We start from the raw sequence: 24,207 nt of genomic DNA, 5'->3' as shown, positions 1-24,207 counted from the left end.
CCCTTATTTTTCAATGACAACTTTGTGAGTAAGGAATCCTTGGTTAGCAACTGTTTTCTTCAGTATTTTACATATGTTGCTCCATCGCCTTCTGGCTTCTAGAGTTTCTGGGGGAAAATCTGCAGTAATTCTTATGAGAGCCCTTGGTATGTTATACTGAGTTTTTCTCTTGCTGCTTTAAGAATTTTCTCCTTGTCTTTAGTCTTCAGGAATTTTATTAGGATATGTGGCGGAGTTGTTCTTTTTCTGTCTTTTAATTGGGGTTCATGCAGCTTTCTGTATCTGCAGGCTTGGTTCTCTTTTCATATCTGGGAAATTCGCTATGATTATTGCTTGGAAAATCATTTCTATGCCTTTATTGTTGTAATGGTGCTCTGGGATTCCAATAATTCTAATGTTAGATTTCTTAATTGAATTCCATATTTCCTTTTGGATTTGTTCATTTTTCTTTTTTCTCTTGAGACTTGATAAGGTCAGTTATTTTGTCTTCTAGTTCATTTATTCTACGTTCTGTCTCTTCAACTCTATTGTCAAGTGTTTCTTTTGCTTTTCCTAATCTGTTGTTTTATTCTTCAGTTTCAGTAGTTTTGTTTTGTTTTTGATGTTTTCAGTTTCCATGCTGAGTCTCTCAATTTGTTCCTCCATTTGTTTCCTGATCTTCACTAGTTTGTTTTCTGTGTGTTTTCGCTTTCTTTAAATGTATTTAGCACATAGTCTGGTAATTATCATTTATTTGCATTATTCTGGCCTCCATAGGAGAAATTTCTTCTTCATATTTTGCTTTTGACTTGTCCTTCTTCTCTTGTGATTTTTGTCTGTTTTACTATTTTTTGTTGAACTTGCTCTATTCTGTTATCTTTTTTTTTTCTTTACTTTAAATTTTGTATTCTGGTTTTTACAGGAAATTTTCTGATTGGACGTCCTAGTGGTACTGGGGCCAAGTACCCCACTGCCAATCAAAAGGCCGGGGCCACACATCCATCAGCTGCTCTGTGGGGCAAAGATGCGGCAGCCTGCCTTTGCAAAGGTTCACCACCCTGAGAACCCCACAGGTCAGCTCGACTCAGCTCCATAAGGTCATTATGAGTCAGAAACAACTCAGCAGCAGTGGGCGTGGTATATTCTCCTGAGAATCACTAGGGAAAAAAAAAACCCCCACTGCTGTCAAGTCGATTCCAACTCATCACGACCCTATCAGACAGAGTAAACTGCCTTATAGTTTCCAATGAGCGCCTGGTGGATTCGAACTGCTGACCTTTTGGTTAGCAGCTGTAGCACTTAACCACTATTCCACCAGGGTTTCTAAGAACCACTAGAGGGCACTCTTATTCTTAGTTTTTTTCTTTTTTTTTAAGTGCTGATTCAGGATTTATGGATGCTTAATCTCCCAGCTCTGTGATCTCAGTTTTGTAATCTCACTGTGCTTGTTTTTATTTGTTGTTCAGTGGGTCAGCTGCTCCACCTACTTCACCACCTTGCTCCACCCCTAAGATAAAATTCTTGAACAGTGCTTCTCAACCTACCTATAGTGAAGAAATTTTTTTTCTTTTTATTTCCAATCTATTATGCACTGATGATTTGGTCCACACCCAGTTCAGCAGGTCAAGTCTACTGGTGGTATACTTGGACGTCACAGCAATGCTTACTCTCCATTTCTGACTTATCTCCTTGTGAAGAAGTAATTTATCAGTATGTAGACCACACCAAATAGCACAGATATAGATAACTGAAGAACTGTCCCATAGGGTTTCCAAGGAGTGGCTAGCAGATTTGAACTGCTGACCTTTTGGTTAGCAGCCAAGCTCTTTAGCACTGGGCCACCAGGGCTTTTTTTTTCCCCCCTTTCAAATGACAAAATTGTTTTCACTACAACCCCAGATGATTCTGAACATACCAAAGTAGACCCCAGAGGGGACTAGTCCAGGAATTGTCGATTACAGAACAACCACAAGAGGGTGAGAGTGAGTTTGGAAGGACAGAACTTTGGCCACGTTGCCAATTTTGGCTGCCTGAGGACTCCTCACCTAATTCCAAGCAGTCCTACTTCTCTGGGGTTTCTTATATAGTTTCATTTGAGAAAAGGATTCCGTTACTAAAAAATAAAAAAAAAAAAAACCCACTAACTTTCTAACTCACTTATTGTGCAGATGAGATGAAGCCAAAGAGATAGCACTTGCCACACAAACCCTTGTACCTACATGGGTTTCCCTTTGATTCTAAATGCGAAAGCTGAAATTCAGTGTTTAAAATAAAGAGGATGGGCAGAGAAGTGAAAGACTATATATAAAAACCAAATACATGTTACTTTAAGAACAGAAACATTAAGTATCTTTGTTTCATAAACCTCAATCTCAGAGGGAGAGAAAAGATCTTTCCAAACCTTACAGGTAGCCGGTAGGGTTTGGTTTTTACTGCCTAAAAAAAAAAAAAAAATTTTTTTTAGTCAAGTACAGACATAATCCCAGTTCTGACAATCACAATTTTTTAATCCATTAAAAAAAAAGAAACATTCTAAGGTAACTTTCCTATTGTCGTTTGAAATTTGGGTTAATGCTAAAGAAGTCCACAGAGACACATGCCTCATTTGCTCGTGATCTCTTGGTAATTGTGGGTAAACATGAACACATGACAGATAAAGAAATCCATCTGTCAGTAAAAATTACTTAATTGTCTGTAGTTAATCTAAATTATGTAATATAAACCCACCAAGCTATGAGTCAGGAGCTGCCTTGTGGTTCAGTGGTTAAAGCACTCATCTGCTAACCAAAAGGTCAGCAGTTCAAATTCACCAGCTGTTCCCCAGGAGAAAGATTCAACAGTCTGCATCCATAAAGATCAGAGCCTTGGAAACCCTATGGGGCAGTTGTATTCTGTCCTATAAGGCTGCTATGAGTTGTAATTGGCTCAACTGCACACAACAACAACCACTAAATAACATGGTGAGTATTTGTGGTATGGTTTTCATGTCCTCTACACAGATATTCTTTTTAATTCCATGGTTGCCTGAACTACTCAAAAAGTTCCTTAAGAATCATTATGGCATTTAACTGTTCGAATCCTACAAATATCTTTTTTTTCCTATCAATCATTTAGGTTCCCCATTCCCATTGCCACTGAGTTGATTCTGATTCATAGTGAACCTACATCTCCATAAATATTCCATTTCACTTACTATATTTACTAACGTTAAAAAGAAAAAAAAAAAGCACTTATATAGTAATAACACTAAGAGAGCTTAGCAGGACAAAAGTTAATTACCGCTTTAGCTATATCAGAGCCCTAGTGGTGTAGTGGTTAAGAGCTTAGCTGTTAACCAAAAGGTTAGCAATTTGAATCTACTAGCTTCTTAGATTCCGAATCTCTATGGAGCAGTTTTACTCTGTCCTATCAGGTTTATTGTTTTGAAAAAGTGCTAAAATAAACTTGTACGAACACTACCGCAAAAAGACGTTAAAACTTCCTTGTACCAATAACAAGGAGTCTTTATTCCTTTTGTAGAATTATATTTAACCCTTCATCTTAGATGACAAGTTACAGTTCTGTCTATATTCAAGTAGACAGATTAAATAATTTAGGGAACTTTCAGTCCCATAACTAACTGGCAATGCAAAATGAAAAACTCTTTTCCAATTACAGGTAGTCCCCAAATTACAATGTATTTGAGTTATCATGGACTGCACGTACCGCCATCTGGTTTCTTACGGTACCTCTTACTGTTAGTATTATGTACTATATACAATGTTGTAGCAAGTAATTTGCTGATATAATCATTCTCAGATGTTCACGCGCACATGTTCAAAGATCAGATTCATAAAGATACTGATAATGAAAGGCAATACTAACAAAAAAAAAAAGAAGAGGTATTCAACTTACATCAAAACCGACTTATGGTGGAGTTGTTGGGACAGAACCCCACTGTAAATTGAGGACTGCCTGTACTTTCCTCAAGATATTTTTTTCTTAAAGTTTCTCTAATAGTGGTTCTTTGAAACACAAAAAAGAAGTGGTTAAAGAAAGATATAATTCACATAGAGCAGCCAGAAATAAGAAACCATATTAAAAATACATTGGTTAAATGTGAATTCCTTAATTGTTAACATTAGGGAAAACTGGACAGCCTCTACTATTTTTGCAACTTTTACGTAAGTCTAAAATTATCTCAAAATAAACATTAAAAAACGCACTGATCATTTGGGCAGTTTATTTACTTAATTAACATGTTTTGAGAATAAAGGAAGATTTTCTTTTTACAAAGAATAAATGCCCTTAATCTCACAGATAACATCATGTGCCTTGATCTTTTCAAATCAGAAGTGTCTTTAGAAAACTATATACCATATATAGGAAGCGTCAGTTAAACTGGGAAATTTAATTACTGGGAAATAACACATACACACACACACACACATATTTTTTTTAAATAAAGTGAACAAAAGTTGAGGAAATCCTATAAGAAATATGACTTGCTTATACATATTACAGCACGTACACACACACACACACACACACACACGAAGGAGTCCAGTTCTCCAGTCTAAACTATATGATTGACTTTATTCCTATCTTACATTGTTATTATTCTTCAGTGGAAACACATAAGGACTTAACAGAACAGAGATGGTTATTATAAAAAGGGACCTTTGAGAACATTTCATACCAGAGGTCTAACTTTTTCTAAGCCCCAACCAAAAAAACCAAACACATTGACATCGAGTCGATTCCAGACTCATCGCAACCCTATAGGACAGAGTATAACTGCCCCATAGGGTTTCCAAGGAGCACCTGGTGGATTTGAACCACTGGCCTTTTGGTTAGCAGCCATAGCCCTTAACCACTACGGCACCAGAGCTTCCAGTGAATGACAGGTACAGAATAGAGATAGTGGTGGGATTTGGTCAAGCCTGAAAAGGCATGCCCTCCCTAAAGGGATTCAAAACCACATTAAAGACAAAGCAGAACAAAGCAAAAACACCTGCCAAGGACACACAACAAATCTATAGGCCACCATGATTCAGTTCCTTTCATTTGACAGATGAAGACACTGGGGCCCAGAGAGGTAAAATGTGCCCAAGGCTACGCAGCACTTTTAGGAGAAAAAGAAGTACAGAGTTCAGCTCACTTCAGGGTCTAAATCTTAATGGAAAGTCTGGGGTAGAGAAAGAGAACTTGTTGACAATGGCCCTTAGCCGAGGGCACACAGTGATAGAATAACCATTGACGGTTATGTAACTTCACTTCCTGGGCCCTGGGGGTCCTTCCAAACATCCATTCATTCATCCTGGTTCACCCATGTGAAACAGGTAGGTGGTGTACTTTAATATCATCGTACTAGTGGGAAACAAAGACACAGCTGGTACACAAAATACATCAACAAGTGTGTATCCCCTGCGAAAGGCAAGTATTATCATGGCATTGCTGGTGAGTCCATAGGCTCTCCAGCTCCCTTGAGTAACTTTTAACTAGTTTATACCTTAAGCACTTTGCTATTTGATATCTAAACAAGTGCTATGGACTGCACTGTGGCCGCCCAAAATATGTGTTGTAAATTCTAACCCCTACACCTACTTATGTAATCCCGTTTGGAAATAGAGTTTTCTTTTTATGTTAATGAGGCTAGATCAGCGTAGGATGTGTTTTAAGCCAATCACTTTTGAGCTATGACCAGAGCAGATGAGGCAGAGAAGCAAGCAAGCAAAACAGGGGAAAGATAGATGCCATGTGGCCATCTCCAAGGAGTGCAAAGAAGAAAGGTACAGAGACTGAAACAAGGATTTTCCCCAGAGCAAACAAAAAGAGCCTTCCCCTAGAGCCCAATTCCAACTTGCAGCAACCCCACAGGACAGGCTAGAACTGCCCCATGGGGTTTCCAAGGCTCTACAGAAGCAGACTGTCACATCTTTCTACCCTGGAGTGGCTGGTGGGCTCCAACCACCGACCTTTCGGTTAGCAGTCAAGCGCTTTAACCACTATCCCACCAGGGCTCCTCTCTCCTAGAGCCAGCATCCTGAATTCAGACTTCTAGCCTCCCAAACTGGGAGAAAACACATTTCTGTTCATTAAATCTCTTCACCGGTGGCATTTCTGCTGTAGCAGCACTAGGTAACTAACAAGCACTTGGGGATAAAAAGAACCAAAGCTTTTCTTACTGTTCTGACCCTCTCCCACTCACTCCTCCACTATTTACTGATCATCTGTTATGTTAGACACTCTCTTAAGAATTCATTTTCCTCTGGCTGATACTCCTATAGGTTAGTCTGAGAGTGCTGTTCTAAAATTAACCGGAATACATGGATACGGATGCTGCTATAACATCCTTGAAGTCCCTGGGTGATGCTAACGGTCAGTGTTCTCAGCAGCTAACCAAAAGGATGGAGGTTCGAGTCCACCCAGAGATGCCACAGAAGAAAGGCCTGGCAATCTGCTTCTGAAAAATCAGCCATCGAAAACCCCGGGGCGCACAGTTCTACCCTGACACACACGGGGTCACCGAGTCAGAATCAACTAGATGGCAACTGGTAAGAACCTCCTTATTTTCATGCTTTAGTCCTGTTCAAACTCATGGTTCATTATTAAGGGAAATATCTGCAGACACAAATATAAACTCTGCTGATTCCTTAAACTACCACTGCACAACAATATTTGTGACATGTCTGTGTTCATACAATATGATGTCTACTCATGTCATAGTTTATAATGTGCTGTGTTAAAACAAATGAACCTTAGACCCATATAAACGCTGATCCTGAAAGTAAAAAAAAAAAAGGTCCAGATATGATGCAAAATTTATATTTAAAAAGTCAATGAAAATCACTGAAGTAACACACCAAATTTCTCTTTACTCATTGAAGCCAAACGTAATCAAATTATATTCTGTTTTCTGAGAAAGAAACCCTGGCAGCGGCATGGTTAAGCGCTACCGCTGCTAACCAACATGTCAGCAACTCAAATCCACCAAGCGGTCCTAGGAAACCCTATGGGGCAGTTCTACTCTGTCCTATAGAGTCACTGTGAGTTGGAATCGACTCGGTGGTAACAGGTTTTGTTCATTTTCTGAGAGAGAGAAAAGTACAGTCTCAAAAAACAGAGGCCTTTGGCATGGACCTCAAAAAGTGGCAGATTCCTTTCCCTCACCCCCATATCCATTTGGTCACTAAAAAAAAAACCACAACAAAACCCATTGCCATTGAGTCAATTCCAACTCACAGCGACTCTATAGGACAGAGAAGAACTGCCCCATAGGGTTTCTAAGGAGTGCCTGGTCAATTCAAACTGCCGATCTTTTCCTTAGCAGCCAAGCTCTTAACCACTGTGCCACTAGGGCTCCACTTGGTCACTAAGTCCTGACTATTTTTCTACTAAATGTGGTTCCTGTCTGTTTATCTACCTCCACCCATCACTGCCAACACCCTAGTCCAAGATTCTACCATCTCTCACCTGAACTACAACAATCACCTCCTAAACGGTCTCCCAATTTCCCACACCCCACTCCAAAGACAATGAAATAAATGTCTCCAGATTGCAACAAGAGCTCTTTTTAGTACGAATCTGATCCTGTCACTTCCCTGCTTAAAGGCCTTTATCAGTTTCCCATTTTTTCAGGATAAAAACAAAATTTGCCAAGACCTGTAAGGCCTCCCTAGTCAGCTGCTACTGAAACCAGGCCACCGAGCTCCCTCTTCTTCCTGCCCCACTGCTTCTGCTCCTGGATGCCCCGGGACCTTTGGTCCTGGACTCAAGGGCCAGATCCGTAAGGAAAGGCCTGGAAGTCTCATCCGTTAGGTTTCAACTCAAGTGTGTGTTCTTTGAGGAGAACTTTGCTGACCTCCTTAACAGGGGCATAGCCCCACCACGCACTGCCTTACAGCCCTCGATATAAGGCAACATTTCAGTAAATACATATGTCTGTCTCCTTGAGTTTACTGTATAACAGTTAGGGACAGGGATGAGAGCCTGTCTGGCTCACTTCTGAATTCCCAGCCCTGGTACAGTATTCCTGGCTTACAACACAAGAGGTGATCAATAAATGATGGCCGAATTAATGAATCAACGAACAAATTCTAAGTAAAACATGGTTAGGAAGCTCCAAGCATAAATGAAGTATCATTATTTTGAAATAGACTGTAATGATAATGAATAAAATACTAACAAATAAGTTTGCCCCAGCTGACCAGTATCCAGTGATTACAGAAAGTTGATTTGACAAAAATCTCTTTATAAACACATGGAAGCCACAAAGTAAATAATATATTAAAAAAAAAAAAAAGTTGCCATCGCCTTGATTGTGACTCCTGGCAACATGCGTGTCAGAGTAGAACTGCACTCCACAGGGTTTTCTGCTTTCAGAAGCAGATTGCCAGCTCTTCTGAGGCACATTTGGGTGGGTTCAAACTGCTGGTATTTTGTTTAGTAGCCGAGTGTGTACCTGTTTTTGCCAAGTACATTAATGTTAAATAGGAACTACCTCAAGTGTACATGCACAGAACAATATCACCTCATGTACACACAAACACTGGATGATGAGTAAGGAAGACTGAAGAAGAACTGATGTCTTTGAATAGTGGTGTTGGCAAAGAATACTGAATATACCATGGGCTGCTAAAAGAACGAACAAATCTGTTTGGGAAGAAGTACAACCAGAACGCTCCTTAGAAGCCAGAATGGCGAGACTATGTCTCACATACTTTGGACGTGTTGTCAGGAGGGATCAGTTCCTGGAGAAGGACATCATGCTTGGTAAGAGGGTCAGCGGAAAAGAGGATGACCCTCAATGAGATGGACTGACACAGTGGCTGCAACAATGGGCTCAAGCATAACAATGACTGTAAGGATGGCACAGGACCAGGCAGTGTTTGGTTCTGTTGTACACTGGGTCGCTGTGAGTCGGAACCAACTAGAAGGCACCCAACAACAACAACAACAAGGAAAGGTGGATACTGACGTGTATGTCAAGTGTAGCATATGCACGCACATTTTATGAACGCCAGAGTCTTCAGTGATGAGCGTTTACAGGTTAGGAATGTACGTTCCTCTGGTTATCTTGCTGGGTCGCAGTGGAAAGCGTTAGCGGTGAGGAGACCCGGTTTCCACCCAGAGCTGAGTGACCTCAGGAAACTCCCTGCACTTCTCTGAGTGTTAGTTTCCTTATTTACCAAAAAAACAGAAATAACAGTAATCCTATGACAAGAACATTAAATAGAGATAAAAGCAAAACCCATTGAAAACCGTCAACAGCCACAGAAATACAAGTTACTGTTATTATGACAACTGTTGTGGCTATTATCATTGTTAATATCACTATCATTACTTCAATTTGAAGAGTTTACCATGTTTATTTTAGATCATTTGTCTATATTCACTGACTTTTTAGCTCAGTGAAGAAAAGCACTAGGCATAAAATGGAAAAAAAAAAAAGGTTTCATCAGTGTTGCAAATAGTATCCATCTTAATTTTTTTAAAACCTAATATCATCTGGAAACCCTGGTGGCATAGTGGTTAAGTGCTACGGCTGCTAACCAGAGAGTCAAGCAGTTCAAATCCGCCAGTAGCTCCTCGGAAACTCTATGGGGCAGTTCTACTCTGTCCTATAGGGTCGCTATGAGTCAGAATCGACTCGACGGCACTGGGTTTGGTTTTTTGGTTTTTAATATCATTTAGGGCTTGCTATTATAAATACTTTAGAACATTCGTTTAATCCTCAAGGTGGAGAGTACTGTAACTCCAACTTCAGATGAAGAAAACGAGGTACTGTAAAATTAACTTGGCGAAGGTCTCATGTTTAGTAATAATAAAACCAAAACCAAACCAAACCGAGTCCATCCTGACTCATAGTGACCCTACAGGACAGAGTAGAACTGCTCCATAGGGTTTCCAAGGGCAGCTGGTGGATTCGAACTGCTGACATTTTGGTTAGCAGCCGAGCTCTTAACCATTGCATCACCAGTAATAATAGCAATACTAATGAGAGCAAATGTTTACATGGAGCCTACCCTATGCCAGCCCTTTGCTAAAGTGCCTTCCACACACGAACTTACGTAACCCTCCTAACAAATCCATACGGCTGCTACTACCACTGCCTCCATCATTACATACGGGGGCCCTGAGGCTCAGAGAGGTTTAATAACTTGCTCAGGTCACACAGCTATTACGTGGCAGCGTAGGGATGTGAGGCCAGGCAATCTGGCTCCAGAGCCCTCCCTATTAATCTAATGTTATCCCAATCCTACTGCCGTTGAGCCAATTTCGACTCATAGTGACCCTATATAGGATAGAATAGAACTGCCCCATAGGGTTTCCAAGGCTGTAAATCTCTGTGGAAGCAGACTGCCACATCCTTCTCCTGCAGAGCGGCTGGTGGCTTCAAACGGCTGACCTTTCGGTTAGCAGCTGAGCACTTAACCACTGCACCACAAGGGCTCCTTAGAGCTAATGCTCTATACTAAGAGTCACTTATTGGTGACATTTATGCAGCTGTCTATTTGCCTAAGTGAATTTTCCAGATAAATGTTTACCTCCTTAAAAATCAAATATTACTTTAAATTCATCTTTTCCCTAAAATTAACAATTTTCTGCCTTTTTTGCCAAATACACTAAACACTATGTAACCTTTTCCTGATGAGCCAGGGTCAATGTATGCCTACTGTGCTTTATCAGTTCTTCCTCTAGTTTTGTTTTTTTTTTTCTTAAGAGGAGTTTTTGGGTTTCTTTTCTAGACACCAGCCTGTCAACTGTCATTTTGTCGCTTTCAATTTGCAGCTTCGACTGCTGAGGGCTGTGACGCTAAAATCCATGTCAATTATAACTACTCCTAATGTGAGATTTGGTAAGCTCTGAGTCGATGCCAACTCCATGGATTGGAGGGCGTGACCTCTATTACGACCACAGCAGATTTCAGCTGAGAGGAGGGCAAGTCTGACGACAGAGAAGTATGAGCGGTTATTTCAACAAATGAAGAATCGGGTATTTTATTCAGTGCTCGTTTTCATGGGTTTTTTAAAATCATGATATTTATTAGACATACACATGGGTATGTTGAAATCTCACTTTCTTCCGGAGGAACAAGTACTTCAAAAATGTAAGACTCATTCCCAAATCCAAACCACACACCCTGTCCCCAAGCTGACACTTTCTATACCCTCCCCTAGTTTATTTTTACCTGTTTACTTGTTTCTTGCCCCCAACTAGACCGTAATACAAATAACTAACACTTCTATGTAATTTTGTACGTACCAGCCACGCTCTAAGAAATTTTCCTATATTAATTTCTTTAATCCTCACAAGAAAAAAAAACAAACCATTTTACAGGTACATTAAGGCACAACAAAGATGAATTTGCCAGATTTGAACCCAGGCAATCTAGCTCCAGAGTCTGTGTTCTAAGAACTCAGCTATACCACCCCTGAGAATATAAGTTCTAAGAGAGACTTTGTTTTATTCACTGCTGAAGACCCAGCTGCTCAATAAATATTTGTTGACTGTCTGAATGACTTTCCAACTCCTCTCTGCCTAACCAAATACTAAACTCAGTTCCCTCTGCCTTCAGCCTCAAAGCTAGACTGGTTCTGACAGGCAGAATAACATTCCAGACACTTCTTTCACCTCCCCGAGGCTTTACGGGTCGCCCTTTCTTTTGACTCACCCTCATGTGGCATGGAGCCATGGACCCATTGGGCAGTCAATAAATACTCACTTAATGAAGGAGTCTCTTACCTGTATCAGAGCTGCTGCTACACACAAAAGTTTGTGATCACGTAGTATAACGATAGGATGGCATCCTAAAACTTGCATTTGACTGAATCAAAAGTTTGACTTTTACAATCCAGTCAATTGACATAATACAGTTCTTAAAGTTTACGTTCTACCTCCCAGTATGGTGAGTAGTGTCTGGGGTCTTAAAGCTTACTAGTACTATCCAAGATACAATTATTGGACTTTATTCTTCTGGAACAAAAGAGAAAGAAGGAAACCCAAGAACCACAGAAGGAACTGGACCACAGGACAAACTGTCTATATGAACCACTGCCTCTGCCACCATGAAGCCAGAGGAACTAGATGGTACCCCGCTACCACTACAGATCAGGAACATAAGAGAGAAAAAAAAAGGGAGAAAACTGTGGAACAGAACTTCCAATTCTTAAAGAATCCAGACTTACTGGACCTCCTGAGTATGGAGGAATCCCCAAGACTATGGTCCTAAGTTGCTCTTCAAAACTTGAAAATACCCCTGAAGTCACCTTTAAACTAAGTAACAGTTTAGCCCAAAGAGTAAACATTGTCACCCTTGAGTACTGTATCACTTTAAAAAAAAAAAAAATTTATATAGGACCAAAGGGTCAACAGCTTTTTGTAAAGCATAGATGAAAAAGATGGGGGCAAGGAGATTAAGTAAATGGAAGTAAAACAACTAGAACAGAAATAACGAGAATGGTGACAAGGTGAAGAAGTTAACCAACGTCACTGATCATTATGTCTAGAAACTATAGGATGAGAAAAGTTTGATTTTTACTTTTTGTGAGCTAACCACAACCTTCAGTGGTTTTGTTTTTTTTAAACACGTGAAAACTTCCTAAGTACGAAACACTGTGCACTTGGTAGAAATAATGCACTTTTAGTCCTTACAACAATCCTATGAGGTAGGTGCTATTATCAGCTCATTGCACAGGAAAAGAAACTGATTAAATGTTAAGCAATTTACAGGGGCTCATAAAGCTAAAATGCTGGAGCTGTGACTCAAGTTTACATATGTCTGACTCCAAAGCTCAGCCCTTGCAAACCACGCTTTACTCAATTCTGTTTTGCCAACTTAAACACGTACCATGTAATAACATAATCACCATGATTATGGCATGAAATATAAACCGTGAATTGAAATATAGCTTCCAACTACAAAGGGTCTTAAAATCAAAGTAAAACCTCTAAATTCAACATTTGGCTTTTATTAGCAAAAGCTTCAGTGGCCAGAAGTCATTTCTGACTTTTCTGGAACTAATAAGGATGCCGTGAAAATAAGTTCTCATTTTAGAAATCCATTCATTTAACAAGGACTTGTTGAGGGCCTGCTATGTGCCTGTTACTGGGCTAGGTGCTGGGAGTCCAACAGTGGGGAGCAAGACAAACACAGCCTGGGGCTCTCACAGAGAAAGACTGGTGAAGGAAGCAGAAGAGTAGTTAGGCAACACAACACAGGGTGTTTGGGGACTGAGAGTAGGGTAGGGAGGGTGCAAATAAGGGCATCCATTCTAGGCAGTGCGAACAACAGGTTAGATTACCACACAGGAGAGAACGTGGGCAGGGAACAACCAAGGTGGACCTGCTGCAGGAAGGCCTAAGGAGTGTGGGTTGGGGTGTTAGGGAGTTTTCACAGGCAGGACTTTAAGCAGGGGAGTGGGACCAAAAAAAAAAAAAAAACCTGTTGCCGTCGATTCCAACTCATGGGGACTCTGTAGGACAGAGTAGAACTACCCCATAATTTCCAAGAAGCACCTGGTAGATTCAAACTACTAACCTTTTGGTTAGCAGCCGTAGCACTTATCCACTACACCACCAGGGTTTCCTAGGGGAGTGGAGAGCCCTCACATGCATTTTAGAAAGGACAGTCTAACAATGGTGGGGGAAAATGGATTAGACAGGCCCAGACGTTAATCAGGAAAGCCAGACGAGTGTTGACTTTAAGCAGGAGACTGGTGGAAATCGTAGGATTATAGAATGAAGACAGTGACGTGGGCATTGATTTGAGAGCTCTAAAGAAGGTACAGCCTTGACAATTGATGGAGATATGGAGGAAGAGGTATCGTCAAGACTCTTGACCAGAACGTGGTTTTGGTAACTGAACAGACTGCTGTGTCCAAGATAAGGAATCCAGGGCAGGAGCGGTCTGGTGGAAGGAAGGGGATGATGAAGCTCAGGCTTGCACACGTGTGTGGCTAACTGGCAGTTGGATTTTGGGGTCTGGCGCTCAGTGGAGCCTTCTGGGCTGGAGGTGGAGGTTCTTCAGTCACCCGCGAAGACAGATGGTACCTGAAGGCAGGGAAGTGGAAGGGCTCGCCCAGGTGCAGGGGAAAAGCAGGGGGGCAGAGTTGGAGCAGCGTCAGGTGGGGGGTAAGGCAGAAAAGCGACGCCCATAAAGGAGGTTAAGGAGTCTCCAGAGGTGTGGGAGCAGGTTAGAAGGGGCGCACTCCGGCCCCTTCTTCCAACTGGAAGGGCCAGCAGTCATTGCTGACGGGCACTTTCCTACCATTCAACCGCCGACGCCAACCCGTTTCGCCGCGAGGGAGCGGAGGCTCGCACCGTGACTCATCCACCCGAGGCAGCCCGCATTCGCTGCCCTGCCTCCCGTCGGGGGAAGCCGTCTCCCAGGCCTCGGCGCCGCCGCCCAGGGGCCTGTGGCCGTTTCCCCGGAGACCCTGCCTGCAGCCACGCGCCGGCACAGCCGAGCAGCGGCCCCTGCCCCACTCACCGCGCCGGAGGGAGGCTCCCTCCTTCAGGCCAGCCTCCGCATCGTCCTTCTCATCGTCTCGGCCGCTCCCAGCCGGTCCTCCGGAGCGGGGTCGTCCTGTCTCAGCCCGCCCGCGCTCCCCCAGCCCACGCCGCCCCCTCAACCACCCGGGCACCGCCGCCCGCTGCGCCCTGGGTTTTCCAATCAAACCCGCCCGTAGGCAGACCGGCGCTGGCTGAACCAATGGCGGCACCTCTTCCTCCGCCCCGCCGAGCCCCCCAGCCAATCCAGAGCGGCCGTGTTGCGGCGTGCCGATCGCCATAGCGACTGGTGACGCCGGCCTCCGAGTTGCCGCAGCAACCAGAGAACGCGCTGGGTCTGGCCCCAAGGCCGCCAGGAGGAAAGAAGGGAGGTGATGCTTGGGGCTGCGCTGCAGCCACCTCACCTGGCCCTAAACAGAGCGGCATGGTTGTGGGCAGGTCGCCTAAACGCTGGATTTGTCTGGATTCAGAGTGCCCGACCTTTGACATTTGAAATATGTGGGAAAGAGCAACTTCATCTCAAGGTCGTTGAAAAATTTCTATTAAGGGCTGAAAAATAAACCGATCCTCTTCCAAAGCAAAAATGAATTTCAAAAGGGATCCATTAGTGTTACATACTTTTCACCTATCATGAAAAACAAGTTCAGTTACTGAAACACACTGCATATGAGAATGCCAGGCAGTGAAAATAAGAGCGACCTGGAATTCAAGAGATCTCTGATACACCTATCAGCTAGTTCCTTTTGTGGCCTTGGGCCAGTCGCCCCACCTTTTGTGAAAGTCTGGAAGCTTCTTTTAGGAAAAAAGGATTGCATTAAATGAAGCTAAAAAAAGAAAAAAAGGTAGTTAACTTTGTATCATCTAAAGGTATTTAACTTCACATTTCTTTTAAAAATGAAGATCATCTAATATTTATTGAATGCTCATTTTGTGCTAGGCACTATCCCAAGCTTTCTTTGCATTATTCCCTTTACTCTTCACAAAAATTTCATTTGTAGTCATTATTTTTATCCTCGTTTAGATTTGTAGGAGCCCTGGCGGTGCAGCAGTTAAGAGCTCAGCTGCTAACCAAAATGTTGGCAGTTTGAATCCACCAGCTGCTCCTAGGAAATCCTACGGGGCAGTTCTCCTCTGTCCTATAGGGTCGCTAGGAATGGGTTTGTTTTTTTTTCTTGGGGGGGGGGCGGTTTAGGTTTGTAAAATGGAGGCACAAGAAGTTTTCTGTCACCCAAGGTGGCAGAGCTAGTAAATGGCTGAGGCAGGATAGGCAGAACTTAGACAATCTGACTCCAGAGCTCAGTCGTAATCACGCTGATGCTCCCCTGACGTTTTCAAGTATAGGCTCCTACTCAATCCCATTTTAATATCACTGCAAATGCCCATTATTGTGTCAACTTCCAAAACTTGATTCAAAATGACTAGAGTGAGCCCTTACTTAGTATTTCCCTGCTTTGAATAAAAAAAAAAAAAATAGGTCCAATGGGTTACCAATACTTATGTTTGGGTAATCCAAAACATTTTTTTAATTAAAATACTAAGGTCCTATATTGAAAATAATGTAGAAAGGTGACCTGAAAGCTCAACTCAAGTGCACACAGCAGAACTAATTAAATTTCAGAGAACACGAATTCAGCAGAATTAATATTACTAATCAGGAAAAAAAAAAAAAAAAAGGTGGCAGGGCCAGGAAGATGACCCAGAGCAGAGAAGCTACTCTGTACACATAATTTAAAGTATTGGACAGTGGGACAAATGATTCCATTGAACTTCACATTGAATACAGAATGTGCTTCCCATCTTTCTCTCAGTTAAAAACAGCCTGTTTTGGCCTTCCCTGAATTTAAGTAAACGTTGTGTAGAAGTTGTAAGAGGCATGAAAAACAGTAACCTCCAAGGAGCAGGTGCACTACTGTCTCCAATTGTGCTTTGTAATGTGGATATAAAGATATAGAAGACCCCAAAGAGGTCATGCTTGCACCAAGCTTGTAGCCTCTGTGCTAGGACCTAACAGCTCCTTTTTATGTTCCCTAATACTCCTCTTCCTATCCTGAAATAAAATTCAGATACTGTAAATTACATAGCTCAAAACAAAAGAGTACAATGTCTTAAGTATAACATAAAGGACAAACAACGGTAACTTAAATGTGGATTGAAGTGGGCAGGATCAACTTCACAGGATCGAAGATTTCTAAAAGGTCCCAGTTAACAACTGGTCTAGGACTTAAAAAAAAGGGTATTTAAATGCAGGCACACACACAGTGGAGGAGTGGGAATGTTCTAGTAGACAGGAAACAGAAGGCCGAGGACAATTTGAAGTAAAAGCAGAACTTAAATTAAGCTTTGAAAGAACAGCAGAGAAGCAGAGAGGAAGATTTTCCAAACAAGAGGAATGTATTCATTAAAAGCATAGAGGGAGGGATTTTGTAAAGGCCAACCATGACAAGGACTAGACATTCAAAAGATCAGCTATAAAAAATTGGAACTGTACTGTGAAATTACACCTCAAGCTATCAAAATGATAGAAAGGAACAATAAAATTCAATTTGTTTATTTAAATGTAGTAAGCGTTGGAAACAAATTACAACTTCCCCCCCTCAACCCGTCTCCAAAAAAAAAAAACACAAACTTTCAATAAGGAAGCCACAAAAGCCAATCAAATCTCAATGAATCTGATTTTAACACATTAAACAAATTGGGGTTTAAACAATTACTTGGTGGGTAAGAACAGAAACCAGTGAGGAGCTGAGTATTTCTTTTCCTTTTGCCCTCTCTGGGTGGGGGGGGGGGGGGGAGCCTCAAAGTTCTGTAGGTGGAGCTTATAAATTGACTTAAAAAAAGATTTTTCCCCCAAAACAACTATAAATAAAAACTTTCTAATGGAATTCCAGAAACCTAAGTTCTTTTCTTCATCTCACCCCTGAAGGTTACCGAATTCATGGTGAGATACCAGACCCTTTTCAGAGCAGAACACACAGGGGGAAGGCGTTACACACCACGCCAAACGGAAAACAAACCACGATCTGTCCTCTGCCATCAAGGAAAACATTCGTAATAAAATCAGCCATTAAAAACCAGAGCAAAACAAGGCTTGAGTCTGTCAGAGATCACTATCAGCATGCAATCCATTAAACGTGACAGCAAAGCTACTGAATAGATGCATCCTAAAATAGGGGGAAGGATGGACCAGACCATTTTTAGATGGTTTTAATTTCAGTATTTCTCAACTATCAAAAAAAAAGAAGTCATTGTGAAACACACAGTTTTGTTTCATCTTCTTTCCACACTGTTCCCTCTTTTCTGTCTTCCTTCAACTAACACATCCATTGAGTCAGTTCCGGCCTCACAGGACAGAGCAGAACTGCCCCATAGGGTTTCCAAGGAGCAGCTGGTGGATTTGAACTGCCGACCTTTCGGTTAACAGCTGAGCTCTTAACCACAGTGCCACCAGGGCTCCATGTGAGTACTAACCCATTGCCGTCAATTCCGACTCATAAGAGGCAGGAAATGGGAATGACTCTTTTTCCTTTATCCCCTACACCTCCTCAAGCTAAGAAAGATACACAGGTCTCCCAACAGTCCAAACACAAACACAATAACCACAACTAATTCAGTAGGCTTTTATTGCTCTTTTAACTTCAATAACATTTCCCAAAAATAGTTTTCTTCTAACAATTATGAAACAAATTTGAAAGGCAGGATCATTCACATTATAGACTTGTTAGAGACTTGTACTTCATATAAACGAAAAATATCAGTTCTCCATTTAAAATGTTTAATGTACTTTGGATTTTATTACAAAAAAAATATTACCATTGTAAATATAAAAGTCATAAAAATTGGAACTGTACTGTGAAATTACACCTCAAGTTATCAAATATTATATAAAGGAACAATAAAATTCAATCTGTTTATTTAAACGCAGTAAACACTGGAAACGGATCACATCTTCCCCAGCCCCATGGAAAAAAAAAGACAAATAACCTTGAATAAGGAAGCAACAAAAGCCACAACACAAAAACCAATCAAATCTCAGTAAACCTGATTAAAAATCATCAAATTGGGGCTTAAACAATTGCTTTCAGCCAGTTGTAGAAGTCAATATACGCTAATTTAATTTTAAAATAATCTTTAGATGATTCCAACTATGTTTTCCTATTATTGTCATTTATTTTACTTTTTGAAAGATTAGAAAAGACTAGTTTACATTAAAACTGCCAAGTTTTGCATTATGAACACTATTGCAAACTTTGAATGTCCTGTTAAATTTTTAAATTTACTTTCTAAGAAATAAATAATTGCTGGACTAGACTAAAAGACATTTCACATACTGGTACTGCATAAGATAACAATGATGTGAGCTACATAAATAAATTTAAAACATTGTTATTTAATATAAACATCTGTGAGTTACGACGTTCTGTCAATGGCTTACACATCCGAAATCCGTGCACGTTCAAACAGGGTTCACCTCTTCCACCGCTGGGCACTTCTACAGAGCCATGCACAGGACATCATCCCTTCCAAAACAGCTAGCTGTAGTGCTCAATCTGTTTCGGAAATCATTTTTTAGGTTTTTAAAGAATTCTGAGCCTGCCTTGTGCAAGGGAAAAGATCGGAAAGCTATTATCTACACACATAAATTCTGAGTACACGGAAGAAAAGAAACGTTTTTTTACGGGTGGAGAAAAATAAAGTTAATGATTTTGAGTGGTAAAGAACTCTGCTTTATAAACACATGCATTAGTACGTACAAAATTCTGTCCTATGCGTCTTACAGCAGACTTGGCCAACATTGGTACGCCACGACTTTTTTAAACAACTGATCGATAACATTGCTCACACTCACACGTACACGTCTCAGAACGACTATGTGCTTCACTTCTGTATTATCTAAAGAATATATAGAATCGCCCTTTTATCATAAGGAAGTTAACTCATTGTTTTTTTAAAAGCTGCTATTTTAGAATGAAACAGCATTTCAGAAGAAAGTAAAATTCAGATGGTCAACATCAGGATTCATTACAGTCTATGTAAACAGATGTCTATAAATAAATAAAAAAGGGTGGAGAGACGACGATCCTGAGGTGGCTCTGTGGCCAGGGTATTCAGTAGCACTAAGCTCCATCCCTGGAAACCAAGGCATCTAAGAAAGTGCAGGGCTGTTGGTTTGACTTTATTTTGTAAATGGAATATGTACAGGTTTAATTATTTTGCACCTTGAGGTAAATCAGTACATAGCAATTACTACTGCACATTCACACCTATTTAAGGCAATATTTAAAAATCAATACATGTAGCAAAATTGTATCCTTTGCTGTCTTGCAGTGAATGTTCTCCATGATTGTTATTTTCCAAAAATAGTGGAAGAAATACCATAACCACATAAAAACAAGCAATTAATTACTTAAACATGAATTACCTTTGCTCTTCAATGAAGTAGTCATATCAGATCATACAGTAAGTCAAGTAGTCAAAAGAAACTAGAAGCCATTAACAATCAGAAACCTTGTAAAAACATTGTGAGTGCAAGGTTATTTTGCAAGTCACGGTTTTTCTGGCACTGGATAATTACTATACATAATTAAATAAAATCACAGGAACACTATGATCCCAGGTAGTTTTCAGTTTAAAGTTTAAAATCACTTCCTGTAAAATAAGTACATTTGTTAACCCTTTTGATGTCCAGACACAAGGACACGATGGATGTGAGGACATCTGCTCAGGTACACCAGGGGAGTTTAAAAAACAGCAGCAAATACTGGGGTGTCTGGAAACGACTATGCTGCTATGAACAAACAGGAGTCACTTCACTGGAAGCTCATACACAATAACAAGCACCGAGGGCAATACTCCACATCAATGGCCAACAGAGTCTCGTTCTAAGGCAGTACCAAAGGATGTTTTCTAAAGAAAAGCAACTACATCTCCCATCTCTCATCTGAGGCAGAAGGTAAATCAGTTATTTTCACTGGAATCTGACAATCAGGTCTCAGACAGGGAAATTAAATTAGTTAATAAGTAGTTTAGAATGAATTAAACACTTCAGAACCGTGAAAGTATCAGCTTTTGGCATTCCTCGGGGTCCACTGTAAGATCGGTTTGTCCTACTTTTGCACTTTAACTACAAATGTTAAAGGGAGCCGTCTGAATTTCACTACAACCTTCACCCTAATATTCCTGTCACTGTTTTTTACATTTCTGTGGCTTCCCAATACTCATTTGGTTTTTTTAAGTTATTCTCTTGCCAAATCAGTTTCACAACTCCATTCATCCAGTCCTACAGGCTTAACAACATTTATTTATTTCATGTGTAGCTAAGAGTATATAAAAGTTGACTAAAAAGACTAGCTGAAAAGTTAAAAAGAGCTCAGAAAAGCAAAATCAAAGGAAGGAAACAAACGCTGGAGCCAAGCAGGAAGAACACCATCAATCTGAGCTATACGTAAAATGTCAAATTTCCTTTTAAAATACAAATATGGCAGTCCTTTGTATCAGAGATGTAAAATCAATCAACTGCTTTCAAATAATCGTAAATGCAGTGAGCACCAACTATTTACATTAACAATTTACTCTCTATTTGTTACCTTATCAAATGTGTATATAGTATTTAAGCATCACATTAATTAAAATAAATAAAATATTTTAAAATGAAATCAAGGGTAAGTGGCTATTAAATATATTCTATACATTAGAAAGAATAAGGTAAACAGAAAATGAAGGGTATTTCTTAGTAGCATACAGTAATACTGATCATAAACCCATATGAGAGAATTCTGATTCCTGATTATTTAATCATACTACTTATAACAGAAAAATCATCAAGAACTTGAACCTGATATGAACTAAACCATTTTAAGTAAAAGACAGGAAAGGCAGAGAGCAAAGTGGGCATTCTAGGGTCTAATAAAGAACTCAGAAAAACTTCTACACAGGCAACACAACTCTGGCCAATGGGTCTTGTAGCTTCAAAAACTCATAAAGTTATGGCTGGTATGGGGTTAAACTGTAAAATCACTTGCCATTTTATTGATCTCTTAAATTGGAAACCTAGATACGGAGCTTTCGGGGGGGGGGCTTTAAAAAATAGTTTTAAAACATAATGGTCAAATCTATAGCTCTTATCTAGAAAGTTCAAACATTGTCCTACATTCGCCCATATGGCCAAAAAAAGCCCACTGCTTGTGAAACAGGATGGACAGCTTCGTAAACGAAACACACACACAACAGCCATAGCATGTTACCATTTGTCCCACAGAACTGGCGTAAAGGCTCCCCGTTCTTCCCAGAAAGCGTAAACTGAAGTGACAGAATACATGACCATTTTCAGAAACAAGCTAAAACTCAAGTAAAAAAAATTTAAATATATGGATAAAGTATGCATCACTAAAGGTTGATACGAATTGCCACTGGTGAACAAACAGATTTAAGGAAAAGTATGCTGAATGCATTTCCCCATATCTTCCTACTGCAGAACAGGAAAAAAAAGAGAAAATTCTAACAGAATAAATATTTGAAGGGTGAGAATCATGTACCTCCACTTTTGAGAGACCATTCAGCTATACAGAGTCTCCACGGTGCTCATAAACTTCAGACGCTACTTCAAAAAACCCAGTAGTCACGCATAAACAGTGTGACATACAATATAGTTATGTACAGTGACATGACACACACACAGTATACATATACATATATATAATTTCTCTTGGTTCAATTCTATAACGAAGTTTCGGCATCCATGTATCTCCTTGTTGGTTCATCTTCAAAGTTTATTTTCACACTCCCAGGTTTTTCAGGGCTATTTAAAATAAAACAATGAGAATAAATGGTTTCAAAATGGACAAATATTAAATTCCAAACATGGCTAATATCTCTAATAAGTCTTCTGAGGTAACTATAAACAATATAAACTTATGACTTGCTATTATTTTACTATTATGACTTGCTATTATTATTTTATTATTATTCTTTTAATGCCAGTAAACTTAACTAGAAAGGCAAACACAAATATGTTCCTAAGTTTTTTTAAATGAATATGCTTGTGACTGAAATTCCTGTTTTTCTTACAACTGAAGAGGAGCTCCTTAAAACTGATCAATACGTGACTATGCTCGATTTATTAATTTTACCAAATATATGAAGAGAATTGTAGCATTTGACTTCTAATCCACTGGCAGATCCATTAGCAAATGAATTTTTGCCAATATAGGTAAGTATCAAATAATATCCTGCAACAGGTAACAAATTTACAAAACTCCTCTCACCAAATTTGGCTCACAAATAAACATGATCAACACACATATTCTGTATTTTCAAGTTAATATCAAGTATAAATGACTCCATGTGTATGGTCTGATTTAATGCCACACATAAATACTTGGATTTTGAGGAAAAATTTTTCAAAAAGTATAAATATATATACAGTTTGCTGCCTTCTCCAGGCAAAACTGAAGGACGGTTCTCTTATCATTTTTGTGTTATATGACATGGCCCAGACAATCCTTCACTTCAGATATACTGAGATCATTGTAAGGTCTTTATTTTTATCGTAACTATACTAACAACCTGGACCCCGGGTGCTGAAAGGGTATGAAAAATTACTAACAGTAAAAAGAATATTTAGTGAAATTCAGGCTTCGTGGAATGAAGAACTGATCCAAAATGACAAAGCTTAACAAAACATTTTTAAGATGGAAGAGTGAAGAAAGAAACAGCCCAGCTTACAGAATTAGAACTCAAGTAATAATGATGGAAAATAAAAAGATAGGATGATACAGCGTAAGTAGGGAAAAAGTTCTAAAAGGGGGTAGGGAAAGAAGAAAGAGCTAATCAATGCTTATCAAAAGACAGCGCTCCGTAAGACAGCCACCAACCATAAATAGCTACATGACTCTCTGCCTGGAGAAGTTTTGATCTGACACACAAGCGAATACACCGGCAGCCGGCACACGGTCTGGCACAAAGTGTACACAAAATAAGCATTTGTTAAATATGAACTATTGAATACCCAGGGGGAAACCCTGGTGGTGAAGTTGTTAAGAGCTACAGCTGCTAACCAAAAGGTCCGCAGTTCGAATCCACTAGGCGCTCCTTGGAAACTCTAATGTGGCAGTTCTACTCTGCCCTATAGGGACTCTGTCCTACAGGGACTCAATGGCAACAGATTTGGGTTTTTTTTGTTTGTTTGTTTGACTATCCTGGAGAACAATATCTCGATTCTCCAGAGACCTAAGGGATTAAAGTAGTGATGATTATAAAGGTATAAATTGAGGGCTCAGGCATTAAAGTGGGGAATAAAGAAAGAAAAAAAAGGGCTACATAACAAGGAGTATAAGGAAGAGGTTATGTAATAGTTTCAACGCATGCGCATGGTCCATTATAAAACTGAACGGCCTTTATACTCATGAATTAAACTTCTTCCAGAAATACCTTCAGGAAACTGTATTTAATGAAGAAGAAATGGTATGCTAAAAAACAAACAGAAATTTAAGAAGGAAAACAATCATTTTTGATTTTTCCTTGGACCAAGAGAGAATGCACGATTGAGTCTGGTGTCCAACAAAACTAGGTATTTAATCCCTAGTAATTATCTTTCTTTATATGGTTTCTGATCTTTTATATTATTTATTTCATGCTAATATATGTATATTCATTTCTATTATAAAATATCCCAAATTTTTTTGAAATAGGCAGAGTATAAACAAAAAACAAAACTTAACCTATGTCTGATTCCAGTAT

General features: G+C 40.0%; 2 protein-coding genes across 18 annotated transcripts in view; both read right to left on the bottom strand.

Annotated features, from left to right (window-relative positions):
• NEK10 (NIMA related kinase 10) overlaps nucleotides 1-14,571 on the bottom strand; it is a 243,915-nt gene extending 229,344 nt beyond the window's left edge. For 12 of the 13 annotated variants that reach the window (XM_049870764.1, XM_049870748.1, XM_049870753.1 and 9 more), the window contains exon 1: nucleotides 14,453-14,571. The gene's annotated coding sequence lies outside the window, so the exon portion shown is untranslated. The other variant, XM_049870751.1, reaches the window with a different exon arrangement.
• A 3,282-nt stretch (nucleotides 14,572-17,853) lies between these two features.
• The window catches only part of SLC4A7 (solute carrier family 4 member 7), a 113,982-nt gene continuing 107,628 nt past the window's right edge, over nucleotides 17,854-24,207 (bottom strand). For 2 of the 5 annotated variants that reach the window (XM_049870942.1, XM_049870943.1), the window contains exon 25: nucleotides 17,860-22,267. In XM_049870942.1, the coding sequence (XP_049726899.1) occupies nucleotides 22,186-22,267 (82 nt within the window). In that variant the 3' untranslated portion in view covers nucleotides 17,860-22,185. Of the gene's footprint in view, nucleotides 22,268-24,207 lie in introns of all 5 variants that reach the window. The other 3 variants (XM_049870944.1, XM_049870941.1, XM_049870940.1) reach the window with 3 other exon arrangements.

The sequence above is a fragment of the Elephas maximus genome, chromosome 27 (assembly GCF_024166365.1).
Source record: "Elephas maximus indicus isolate mEleMax1 chromosome 27, mEleMax1 primary haplotype, whole genome shotgun sequence".
In the NCBI taxonomy this organism is placed as follows: domain Eukaryota; kingdom Metazoa; phylum Chordata; class Mammalia; order Proboscidea; family Elephantidae; genus Elephas; species Elephas maximus.
This window is presented reverse-complemented; position numbering and strand designations above follow the sequence as displayed.